This window comes from Hordeum vulgare, chromosome 2H (assembly GCF_904849725.1).
Source record: "Hordeum vulgare subsp. vulgare chromosome 2H, MorexV3_pseudomolecules_assembly, whole genome shotgun sequence".
Taxonomy (NCBI): domain Eukaryota; kingdom Viridiplantae; phylum Streptophyta; class Magnoliopsida; order Poales; family Poaceae; genus Hordeum; species Hordeum vulgare.
In genome coordinates, this window is record NC_058519.1 from 609,624,540 (window position 1) to 609,638,269 (window position 13,730).

The 13,730-nt window shown below is 42.3% G+C and overlaps 1 protein-coding gene across 1 annotated transcript; it reads right to left on the minus strand.

The window, feature by feature from the left end:
• Positions 1–578: 578 nt before the first annotated feature.
• LOC123427769 (probable WRKY transcription factor 35) lies at positions 579–5,210 on the minus strand. The gene is made up of 3 exons (XM_045111884.1): positions 4,011–5,210; positions 3,220–3,360; positions 579–1,610 (listed from the first exon to the last, which is right to left on the minus strand). The coding sequence occupies exons 1-3, from the start codon at positions 4,655–4,657 to the stop codon at positions 863–865; spliced, it is 1,536 nt and encodes a 511-aa protein (XP_044967819.1). The 5' UTR covers positions 4,658–5,210; the 3' UTR covers positions 579–862.
• Between the last annotated feature and the right edge of the window lie 8,520 nt (positions 5,211–13,730).

Sequence of the window (13,730 nt, forward strand, 5' to 3'; positions counted from 1 at the left end):
ACTACGAACGTATGATGGTACGCGCGCGCTCGTGATGAGTGGAGAGTACTATATACATATGTGTACAATTCAGGAGAGCAGAGGAAGTAAATGGATGCAGTACTTTTTCTTTGGCGCAGCGCAGAGACAAAAAATATATGTACTGCCCGTTCCAGTCCAGCTAGCGAATCCAACAAACATATGCTCTCCTCTTGCAAGCAAGAGGCCAGCTAGTGTTCCCTCCCTCCCTCCCCCTATTTTGATTCAGATTCTCACCGGCGGGACATGCACTGTTCTGCCAACTGAGCTGAGAGAGAGAGAGAGAGAGAGAGAAAGAGAGCTTTTTACCTGAGGTCAGGGTGGTACACACCCAAATGGATAGCGCTTCCGTTGCAAGGCTATGGCATGCCCCATATATATTTCTTTCTGTCACGCTCACATCCCCTCCAAGGACGTGGGTCTCCTAGTCATCCATCTATCACACTCATCACGACCCACATCGATCTATCCTCTTCTCCAAAAACTCTCAGCATCGTTGAATAGTAGTACTTGTTCTGTTATATATGACCATAAACACCCTTAGCTAGAAACACACAAGCAGAGATGAAGAGGACTGTATAGAGAGATAGATGATCCTCATCGCATGCATAAGTACAAGTTGGCACAAACCTAAGGCCGTTCATATCCTAGAGACCTTGAACAAAAAATCAATCTCTGTCACAAGCAATAATAAGAAGCAGAGAACAAACATGAGAAAGTAGTAACAAAGTAGAAGAAAAGCAACTCTCATCTTTCTTCCTCGCTGACCTTGTGGTAGTTAATCTTCAAGGTTATTTAGCTGGAGATCAAGTATGTGTAACCGTATGCGTAAACCCTGACTCAATTAATTTAGCCTCTCGATCTGCCCTTGCTCAAACGTGCCCCCTGCGGTGGTAGAAGTAGTGGACCAATCTAGCATGTCGAACGGATCCAGCTCCTTGGCTACCGCCTTCTCCTGGCCACCATGATCGCCTGCACCAGCACCGCTTGGCCTGGCTTCCATGTACTCCTTGGAGAAGATGAGGCTCATGGGATCTGACTCAAGCTCGGCGAGGTCGGCGAAGTCGGCAAAGAAATCCTCGTGGTGGTGGCCGGACCCCGGCATCATGGGCCTGTAGCTCTCGCTGAATACGTGGTCCATGAGCTCACGGTGGTCGACCTGCTGCAGTACTCCTGCCACAGTGTCAATGGCTCTATGGTCTCTCGCCTGCGCTTCCGACGATGATCCTGCCAACGTCTCCTCCTTCACGACCACAGGAGAGGTGCTGGTCGTGGTAGTGACTGTGCTAGTGGTCATCGTCGCCGTCGTTGTCGCCGAGGCGGCCCGGTGATCCTTTCTCTCCTCCTTGACGTTTTGATTCTGTGGCTGCTTTTCGTTGTGCGAGCTCTTGGAACCTGACCCGCTGCCGCCACCACCGCCGTTCTTGCCGTGGTGAGACCGGGTGGAGCCGGCGAGCGCGTTGCGCTGGGTCGGCCATGGGTGGTTGTGCTCGGAGGTGTAGGTGATGACGAGCATGTTGGGGTCAGTCCTGCTGCGTTCCACCTGCTTTCGTGCTGAACACCCTTTTGAGCTGCTGCATCTGTAGTACCCTCTATTCATTGAAATCAACAAGAACATTGGTTAGACACGATCGTCTCCATGTACCTTCATCATTTGCTTCAGAACTTCAGATATTGTATAGCAGTACTGCATGTACTAACACTAGGCTTCCTTAACTAGTGCTGTGCGCCTGCGCCAACTTTATTTTGCTAAGCCAGAATGTACGTAGTAAGTCCACTCCTTGTAGTACTAGTGTCTGTTTTTTCATAAGCAAAGGTAGTAACAATGCTAGCTACCAAAATCTCCTGGAAATTACAAAATCATGGGCTCAAAGAGAGCCAGATTTCTTTTTGATATGTACTTAATGCAATAAACTCAATTTTCATGCCTTTGTGAATGGCTCAGTCTAGATCTCAATTTTCTTTTGTTTCAACCTATTAGGAAAAGTGCAACTTCAGAGAAAAGTGCACTTTTTTTATAGTGGCTTTTCTACTCCATGTACCCACACCCGGATGAAGGCCACATTGGAAAAAAAAACAGTAAGAAGCAAAATCAAAAAAATCTTAAATTTTGCGGCATCAAACATGATCAACTGTTGGATGTGCTTGCCCAATTTCGTCAAAAAATGACATCCGAGAAATTCTCGACAAGAAAAAAAAAACTAAATCACATTTCCAGGTTTTGCGCACTTTTTTCTGAACTCATGGACCACATACATGTTTTTATGTTGAGGGTTCCTCGAATGTGATTTATTGATGAAATTTGGAAGAACCTCATACATTTGATCATTTTTTATGTCGTGAAATTTCAGACATTTTGAATGGTGCTTTCGGTAGTTTGCCAAAAAAAACTCGGCTGTAGTACACCCGGGAGTAACCACACATTTCAGTTTTTTGAATTGATTGATACTTAAGAAAATCGCTGTAGATTGAGACTAAACCGTCTGTTGATTTATGCCAGCTCTTTGACATTAGTATTAATTATTTACAAAAGAGTGGTATATCACATGTATGAGAATTTGCAAGAAGGCCTGAAAATCAATCTAGCCAGTGGTAGGACACTTGTTACTGAAAATTGAAGCGTTTTTTTTCTTCCGTTTCACTTCAAAGTGGCATGACATGGTTACATTATATGTGTCGAATAAGAATAAGTGAATATTACTCATATTTAACTATATCTATCTTGGTAGATACACTGGCACAAATTATTTCTCTGTAATATGTGATGTGTGCACCCCCAAAATGGCATTTTTTGTAAGAGGGGGGGGGGGGGGGGGGGGCTATATACATGACCGAGATGAATTTCTAGCTAGATAGGTACCCATTTGTTTATCTTCCAATTAATTTCAGCGCGGGAGTTCATGCATCGATCATGCAGACACAATATGGAGCTGAGGAATTATATAATGTTGGACCATGCGTGTAACCGAGATCATTTACTCTTATCAGTTCAGAAGCTTCATCCTCATTTAAGCACCCGAACTTCGATACAATGCTAGAAATGTTTTTTTTAATTAGACGAAAAGATGTCAACGACTTGGTAATGCATAGAAGCACCATATACATATGCATCGATCCAATATAATCAAATTATTTTGGATTGGACATATATATATAAACCTGTGTTAATAAATTAGTAATTCATGTAGCAAATGTACATACCTTGGGTGAGGAGAGCCCTTGATAGGCTTTTGGCCGTACTTCCTCCATGCCCAGAGATCAGAAGGAACCACCTCCCCGGTTGGTCTTGAACCCGCCGTTGTCGGTGCCGGAATGCACACCACCTTCCTTGCCTGGTTCTTCCTGTGCACATAGTACATGGATATAAGTAAGAGGATAAAAATCACCACAAACACCACAACTACTACTATCACAGGTATAAGAAGTGAAGAACACGCGATCGATATGTTGCATCACCACAAGTAAATAGTAAACTTCATGGAAACTTTGTTACCAACTAAAAAGCACACTACTTGTGATTGCTTAGGGTTTGAAAAGCCGAGCTTCTCGGCCGTGAGTACAAAAAAGTGGCGGCTAGGTCTAGATGCACATGACATGACCTGTCCTCGATCGCATAGAGACATTGTTTGCCAATTCAGAAATATTCGCGCCGATCACAATCACCATGTGGCTATGGAGACTCTTGTGCCTAAAACTTCGAGCTCCAGGCACTACTCACAATCTCGGCGATTAATTCTGGTCACATCCCGAGAAATACTCGGAACTTCCTCACCTCTCTCTAATAATCTCTTCATGGTGAAGTGAAGAACACGGAAAGAAGAGGGCGAATTAAAGAGCAGAAGAAAGAAAAATGGCGAGCGCGCGCAGAAATTTCCCTTCGTTCGAAATCAACTACTGTATGCAGGTATGCATGCAACGCGACGATGATTTCTAGCTTGGGTCGGCCCAGATCTAGCTCTATCCGGTGGCGATATGTATTGACGGGTTCCAACCTGCGCTTGATCCCGCCGTTGTTGTTGCGCGGCGACGACATCTGCATGCCGGCGACGGCGGCGTCGATGGCGCACCCGGCCGCCTGCCCGGCCGTGATGCCGAGCTTCACCATGTCGCCCGGGGTCATCGCCGGGTACGGGCGTATCGCTATGGGCGATAGCGACGACTGCATCAGCCTCGGCCCCATCCCACCTCCGATTCCCGCCGGCATCATCTGCATCCCCCTCGGCAGGAGCGGCTTCCTGCCCATGTCGAACATCTGGCCACCGCCTCCGCCTCCTCCGCAGCCGGTGACGACGCCGCCGCCGCCGCCCGCTTCGAAGCCGATTTTGGCCATGGCGTCAGGCATGCCTTCCAGGAACTCGGGGGCGCCCGACGAATAGTCGCTGCTGAACGGGTCCCCGAGCCCCGCGAAAGGGTCGCCGAAGACATCGCCGCCGGTCCCCGGCGACGACGAGGAGGGCGGAGGCGGGAACAGCATCGGCTGGTCGGCCGGCTGCAGCTGCCACTCGGCGGCCGTTGACGGGATGTTGCTGCCGTCGCCGTCGTTGTTTCCCGGCATGGCGCCGCCGGCCCGCACGATGTCTGTGAGGTCCCCGCCGCCGGCCTGGTCGCCCTCCATCCTCTGGAGGAAGTAGTCGCACATAGCTAGCTAGTAGCTAGCTAGGGTTGTCTACTCCTTGGGCCCGCCGATCTCTCTTCCTCTATAGTGGATGCTCGCCGCAAGCAAGCAAGAGCAAGAGCAAGAGCAAGAGCTTCACGGGCAACCGCCCAATAATTCCTTAGCTTGCTCTTCCACAGGAATGATTCACGCAAAGGATCGGTCGAATCGTAACAGGGCGAGCAAGGTATGAAATATGTGTCGTTGGAGACGCGGGTTGGCCCGATCTGCTTGGAGAATGAAGCTAGCAATGATTCAACAGCAAGCTTACAAGTTTATTTGTTGTTGTTTGGTGCCGGGCGGGGGCTGCAGAAAAGGAGGTAGGGTGGAGGGGAAGCAGGATGTGATGTGAGAGGGATAATGGCTAGCCGGCTACTCCCCCTTCTAGCTTAGCTAGCTAGCTAGTAGTAGCGGCCACGGAAAAAGGGAACTATCTTTTCCTAACACAAAGCAAGCGAAGCGAGGTAGCAGCAGCAGGTCGATGGCAATGGAGATGGATAGATGGATGGATGGGTAACTTGAGTTGGCTTCCAAAGAGGACAATAAAGAAGTATGTGAGGGCAGACGAGATCAGGGGGTACAGGAGGGCGAGAGCGATGGGTTCCCGGCCGGATTATTTTTCTCTGGACGGGGCGGAAGAAGGTGATGTGTGTGCACACGGGAACGGGAAGCCGATGGACGGGTGGATGGATGGATGGATGGATGGACGCTGACTTTCTCCGGGGCGGGGAGCGAGGTGTGCGAGCCCCGTACGCAAGGCGGCATGGCCGCGGCGGGTGCTTGTCGCGCGCGCGGTAAATAACGTGGGTTTTTGCTTTTGCATGCATGCATGCATGGTGAAAACTCAGACTGGGGGCGCCGGATGCCCAGCGCGGCGTCCTTGTACCTTTGTCGTCTTGGCTGACCGAGACCCGACTCCTCACCGATGCCTGACAGCATATACTACATGTGGATTCTTTTTTACCTCTGAAAAAGAGGATCAAACGCTGGCCCTAGCTAACATAAATCCAGATTCTCAAAATAAAAGAGAAAAGATGACCCCATACATATGGAAGTTTGCATCTCGTCCACACGTATGGATCGGTGTCAGTTTATGGTTGCACCAATCTTAATAAATTTTGTCAGATTTTCTATGTCACGTAGGATTTGATTTATGTGTGGACATTTAACCACTTCGTTCACATGACAATTTCTCTCACAGCGTGAAACTTTTTTGGTTTTTGATTTAAAAATGTTTTATCTTTTAATTAAAAAATCTAATTAAAAATCCGTTTCACCATTAAATCTGTCACAATGAGATCTTCAAAACTAGATTTCATGTTGATATGTTTCGATGAATTTTTTTTAGACAAAAGTTGTCATGATTTTACACTGTAGTTGCCATAGTGTTTACACTGCATTTGCAATGACATCTTCTATCTATTTTTTCTTCCAGATTTAAAGTTATCGTTATATTTTTAACTACTTTTTACGATAATTTTTATTAACTGACCATGGTAATTTTTCGTAATTAATTACAACAAATTTAATGTATGGATCATGACAATTTTTAGTAATCCATCATGATAAATTTAGTTTATAGATCATAGCACTTTTAGAATTTTGACCATGATCCTAAAAAAAAAGACCAAAAGTTGCCATGATGCTTACACTATAGTTGCCATAGTGTTTACACTAAAGTTGGCATGACATGTTCTACCTATTTTTTCTTCTAGATTTAAAACTACCACTATATTTTTCAACTACTTTTTTACGCCAATTTTTATTAATTAACCATGTCAATTTTTTCACCATGGTAATTCATCATGACAATTTTAGTTTATGGTTCATGGCAAGTCTAGTTTCTTAATACCACGTTTTATAATATGTCAAAATTTAGTGTTAAAGGTAGAAGTAAAAATAGTTAAAACATGTCATGGCAACTTCAGTGTAAACATTATGGCAATTCATGTGCAATAGACATGGCAACTTTAGCCCATAAAAAAGTCATCGAAACATATTGATATGAGATCTAGTTTTGAAGATCTCGTCGGGGTGGGTTTAATGGTGAAAACGGATCTTCAATCGGATTTTTCATTTACAAGATAAAATATTTAAAATATTGGAAATCCAAAAAGATTCCCACATACATACATGCGGTGACGTGAGAGCAGGAGACAACACGTGTGGGCGTTAGCTGTTTTGTCCATACGTAGGCGTGCACGTTGTTTCTCTTGCACACCACACGAGACATATGGCAAGACCTCTTAACGCCCACATGTGTAGGCGTTAGCGCGACCCAAATAAAAACCTAACATAAATCTATAACCGGACTCCTCAATTCGTCCGGTTAGTCGTTGTTTGGACATGAAGAAAGAAAGAAAAAAAACCTAACTAAAACCCTCAAATCGTACTCCTATAAAAGATATTGAAGTACCCATTTTTGGTGGGCGCTTCACGGGAGAGAGTGCCCTCTGCGCGGTGTCTATTTTCGATGCCTTGCCACAAGGGCCTCTTGGGGCTCTCCGACGGCCCGATCTGCCTGGACGGCGCACCTCAGCGACCTGACTTGGAAGTCCATGATTGGTGGACCTCTAGGGAGCGCATGGGGCTGCTGTCATTGGGTGGAGGCGGTCGTGCCTAATGGGGTTTTACATTAGGGGTAGGTCCACCGACCTGCATTCGAGGGCCCACCTAAGGCCCCACATGGACATCAATGTCCTTAAAGGTACCGGTGCAGTCACGGTCTCACTTTGACAAACACATTCTCACTCAGTTGCTCAAGGTCAATCGGATTATCTTCGGCCACTCGGACGTTCTCCGACACTCCGCCTACATCAAGGTACGAACGACGAAGAGACTGCAACGACCACAAACTTAAACTACCACATGAATTGTGATACGACTCCAATGTATCTATAATTTATGAAGTATTCATGCCATGTTTACAATAATTCTATATTATTTTGGTATGATTTTATTAGAACTAACCTGAAGTGACGATGTTTTCAGCACAACTACCATGGTGTCGTTTTTTGTGCAGAAATAAAAAATTTCGGAATGGGCTGAAAATTTACGATGATTTTTTATGGACCAAAGGAGACCCCCAAAGCACCAGAGCTCGACTGGGAAGTGGATGAGGAAGCCACAAGCCTGTTGGGCGCGGCCACCCCCTAGGTCGCACCCCTGTGGCTTGTGACATCCTCGGGAACCTTCCCGACGTGAGACCGACGCCAAAAATTCCTATAAATACCAAAAACCCCAGAAAGAAACCTAGATCGGGAGTTTCGCCGCCGCAAGCCTCCAGAGCCACGAAAAATCAATCGGGAGCCCGTTCCGGCACCCTGTCGGAGGGGGAAACCATCACCGGAGGCCATCTTCATCATCCCGGTGATCTCCATGACGAGGAGGGAGTAGTTCACCCTCGGGGTTGAGGGTATGTAGCAGTAGCTATGTGTTTGATCTCTCTCTCTCTTGTGTTCTTGAGATGGCATGATCTTGATGTATCGCGAGCTTTATTAACATAGATGAATCATATGGAGTTTTCCCTCTCTATCTTCTTGTGATGAATTGAGTTTTCCTTTTTAAGTTTACTTATCGGATTGAGTCTTTAAGGATTTGATAACACTTGACGTATGTCTTGCGATGGGATATTTGTGGTGACAATGGGATGTTCTATTGATCTACTTGATGTATGTTTTGGTGATCAACTTGCGGGTTCCATGACCTTGGGAATCTATGCATAGGGGTTGGCACATGTTTTGGTCCTGACTTTCCGGTAGAAACTTCGGGGCACTCTTTGAAGTTCTTTGTGTTGGATTGAACATGATGAATCTGAAATTATGTGATGCATATCATATAATCATGCCCATGGGTACTTGTGGTGACACTGGAGTATCTATGTGACATCAGGGTTTTGGTTGATGTGTATCTTAAGGTGCTATTTTAGTATGAACTCTAGGGTTGTTCGTGACACTTATAGGGATAGCTCATAAGATTGATCAGAGAAGATAACTTTGAGGTGGTTTCGTACCCTACAATAATGTCTTCATTTGTTCTTCGCTATTTGTGACTTTGGAGTAAACTCTTTGTCGCATGTGAGGGATTTATATATGATTCAACTATGTTAGTATTGTTGAGAGAACTTGCACTAGTGAAAGTATGGACCCTAGGCCTTATTTACAAGCACCTACACAACGTTTTGCTAGCTCTTTACTATTTGTGACCTTGCTGTTTTTATATTTTCAGATTACAAAAACCTGTATCTACCATCCATATTACACTTGCATCACCATCTCTTCGCCAAACTAGTGCACCTATACAATTTACCATTGTATTGGGTGTGTTGGGGACACAAGATACACTTTGTTATTTGATTGTAGGGTTTCTGGAGAGAGGCCATCTTCATCCTACACCTCCAACGGATTGATAAACCTTAGGTCATCCACTTTATGGAAACTTGCTATTGTCCTACAAAACTCTACGCTTGGAGGCCCAACATGAGTCTACAAGAAGAAGGTTGTGTAGTAAACATCAAGCTCTTTTCTGGCATCGTTGCCGAGGAGGCGAGGTAAGCGGCACTCACATCCCATCAACGAAGCTATTTTTTGGCGCCGTTGCTGGGGAGGTGAGTGCTTGAAGGTATATCTTTAGATCTTGCAACTGAATCTTTTAGTTTCTTGTTTTTCACTAGTTTGATTTTATAAAAGAAAACTACAAAAAATGGAATTGAGGTTGCCTCATATGCTTCATCTTTTCAATGTCTTTCGTGAAAATGATGGAAAGGAAAATTGTTCTCAAGTGTTATAAGCAGAAGTTATTAAAATGTTTACTAAATCTTTGAGTGATGAGCATGATTGCAATTTTGTTAGTATGAATTCTTTGAATATCCATAGTACTAATGATGATTGCACTAGTCATGATAAAAATATTTCTTATAAGCATGTCAATTTTTGTGGAGTGCATAGAGTTTGTGAAGACATGACTAAAAGGGAAGATATATTTTGTAAGAGGCATAACTATTTAGAAACTAAATGGTTGCAAGAGAGGCTATATGTTTGTGCTGAAAGACTTAATATTTCTCGCCACTTTGCAATAAAAGTGGTCATTTTAATTTCCAATGTGAATTATTTCATGATCGAATAGTGTCCAAAACTTATGATAACCTCATTACCCTTGAGCATCATAATGAACTTAGTCTATTTTCGGGGTATGAAGAAATGAAACATAAAACTAAGGATGTTCGAGCTTGGGTTCTCATGAAAATGATTTATTTTGATCTAAATGAAATATATATGTATTGTGTGGTAAATTGCATTCAGAATCCTTATATTACCAATTACTTAAAGACCTATTTTCTCTTATGATCAATCATGTAATGAGGAGGAGCTTTTTATTCAACCAACCACTTCAAAAAGAAGCTTGGAGGAATCAAATAAACCCACACATAATGCGGTGAAAAAGAAGAAAAGAAGGAAAACTAAAGGTAAAGAGGTACCTCTCCCAAATAATGTTGCTCCCATCATTGATAAGCCTCATGAGAATGAAACAAAAATAGTTGAGGAAGATGATACACTTGAGGATGATTTTATTATGCCTATTTCTTGTTGTGATAATTATAATTGGGAAGATAATGATACTTCTTATAATCTTGAAAATATTTATGGCACCAACTTGGAGGATGATGATAATAATTGCTATACTATTGGTGCTATTCATACTATTAATGATGAGAGTGATTATGCTAATGATATGCAAACCCACAAGCTTGGGGATGCTATGCTTGATGAGAATGAAATATTTGAGAATATATTTGCTGCAATTGATGTGTATTCCAAGCTTGGGGATGCTATGCATAATGAAGATCATCTTTTTAGCCCTCCTACTTCGAATGATCAAATTTGTTATGATGATTGCTTGCCTCACATTTATGATGAGAACCAAGTTGCTACTTATGATGATTATTGTGATGATACTTATGCTATAAAAAATAGTGATGATTATTTTATTATTAAAAAATCACAATTATGAATACCCTTTTTTAACATTATTCTTTTAATGTGAATTTTTTTATAGCATTCAAGTCTCCTATGATACTCCCACTATCAATCATGAGAAGAAATTTTCTTGTGTGGAGAGTAGTAAAATTTCTATGCCTGTAGATCGTGAAAAGAATGCTTTATGTGCTGGTTATATTGTGAAATTCCTTCATGATGCTACTGAAAATTATTATTAGGGAGGAACATATGCTTGTAGGAATTGCAATAGTATCAAGTTTCCTCTCTATGTGTTCAAAGTTTTGAAGTTATGCTTGTTTTGCCTTCCTATGCTAGTTGATTCTTGCTCCCATAAATTGTTTGTTCACAAAATCCCTATGAATAGGAAGTGGGTTAGACTTAAATGTGTTTGTAATGAGATTTATTATGCTCTTTTGCATGTTATAGTTATTATTCCTATGTGAGCATCATTGAAATCATCATGCCTAGCTAAAAGGCTTTAAACAGAAGCGCTTGTTGGGAGACAACCTAACAATTTTACTTTATGTTTTGATGTGTTAACATGATTAAGCTACTGTAGTAATCATGTTTTATAGCTTTTGTTTCAATAAAGTGCCAAATAAAGCCTTTGGGATAGTGTGGATGATAGTTGAGTTGATTCTGTGCAAAAACCAGAAACTTCTGCTCTCAGTCCAGGAATTTTGTAAATTCATTGGAATGTTCTTTTGATTGATATACAAATTTCCTGGATTTTCCTAATTTTTTAGAATTTTAAGATACACGGAAGTATGGTTACACTACAGATCTTCACACACTGTTCTGTTTTTGACAGATTTTCTTTTGCATGCATAGTTTACTTGTTTTAGTGTTCCCATAGCTTATATTCAGTGATATAAATTATGGGAATGGTAGAATATAGTAGGTATCATGTGGGAACAATTATGAATCTTGTCTTGATAGTACCTTAGTGAATGATCATTATTTATTATACTAACCCATCTCACAAAGTTCCGTTAAGTTTTGTGTGATTGAAGTTTTCAAGTTTTGGGTGAGACACTGATATGAGGAGAATAAGAAGTGACATGAACCTAAGCTTGGGGATGCCCAAGGCACCCCCAAGGTAATATCGAATTAAGAATCAAGCGCCTAAGCTTGGGGCTGCCCCGAAAGGCATCCCCTCTTTCGTCTTCAACATTATCGGTATATCTTACTTGGAGTTATATTTTTATTCGTCACATAATATGAGTTTTGCTTGGAGCGCCATTTTATTTTGTTGTTCTCTGTTAGGTGTTAATTATAATCTTGTTTTTCAATAAAAAGTTCCAAGAATTGCATTAGGATGCTTGCGTTGCATGCTTTGATTGGTGTTGTGGAAAAGCAGAAACTGGTGTTGAAGTATTTGAACTTTCATATTTTACTGGAACGCGGGAAGTTTCTGAACTTTTTACACAATGTTGTCATATACATTTTATAGCATGTCCTAAATTTTCATAATTTTTTGAGTTACAGAAGTACATTGTTTTCAGAAATTGCTACAGACTGTTCTTGTTTGGACAGATTGTTATCATAGTTTTGTTATCTACTTATCCTATAGTTTCCATAGCCTATATTGGTAGATATAAATTCACTAGTAGAAAATGAGGCTTTCGGTCGGAGCCCCAAATTCCATTAGCCTCGGATCCAAGTAAAACCGAGACCAATGCCAGACATTTGTCCCGGTTCGAGATGCCAGGGCCTTGCGGGGCAATAGTCCTCGTTCGGTTCGATGCATTAGTCCCGGTTCGTGCCAAACACCGGGACTAAAGATCCAGTGACTAACACGTGGCATGCCGCGGTTGTGGCAACCGTTTGTATCCCCCTTTAGTCCCGGTTGGTGGCTCAACCGCCGATTAAATGTGTGACATGTGGCGTGCCGTAGTGGTGGCAACCGTTTGTATCCCCCTTTAGTTCCAGTTGGTGGCTCAACCCGGGACTAAAGGTCCGAACGGTTCGCCTCCCGTGTCGCTTCGAGTGATGAAAAACATGAACCGAAGCAGAGCCGCCATTTCTCTGTTTCTTCTTCTCTCTCGCTCTCCTCTCTTCTTCCCCTCTCTTCTTCCCTTCTCTTCTTCCACCATGCCAACCACTCGCTACGGACAGGTGCTTGCACATGGCACGACCAAACTCAATGTCGTGTACATGAACGACAGCGCCATGGTGTCGGGTTTTCTTTCCTATTTCTAGGAACGGCTTCAAGAGGCGAAGGAGAAGTAGAATTTCAGGGGCTTGATCTGGAGTACACGACCAATCAAAAAGGTGTTGCCGTCATCCAACTATGTTTCAAGAGACATGTCATGGTCTTCCAATGTGTGAGGTAAGTTTTGAGGCTTTCTTTGATCCAAGGTTATGAAAATTGCATATAGTGATCTAGGTTCCATTGGATAGCAACATGCAGTTTCTATGTTCCATTGGATAGCAATTGCATATAGTGATCTAGGTTCCATTGGATAACAATATATATATTTCATAGTTAATTTATGTAGTTTCTATAATATATGCAGTTTCTATGTTCCACTTGATAGAAATGTCATAGTTAATATAGTTTAAATTATTTAAGAATTGTAGTAGTAAGTAAGAGAAATTCCTCAAATAACCTGCATGTTGCATGTTAATGATATCTGCTGATGTTGGACAATTTTCTGTACTAAAAAGGTTGAACGAACAAAATATTGCAACATCTAGGAAAGCTTAGAAACAAAATGACCAAAAATATCATCATTCAAGTAGAAGCATATAGCAAGATGAGAGTGCCATGTTCATGGTTTTCTGTATAAAAATGAAGTATGAATTGCATCGTTCAAAATTAGGCATGTTACTGTGTTTCTATAAAAGTTAGGGAGATGTAGATGTTGCAATGTCCCGAACTAACATTGACAGCCATGTTACAAACAATGGTAATGATGGCCGTTTCCTGAATTGCTCCTAGTAAATATTGCATTTACTAGGAAAAGCTAATTTGTAGTATAAGAACATGATCAAAAAACATCAACTTTGCTTTTAGCAATCTCATAGTTGTAGTAGTAGGTGTAGAAGCATTTTATTTA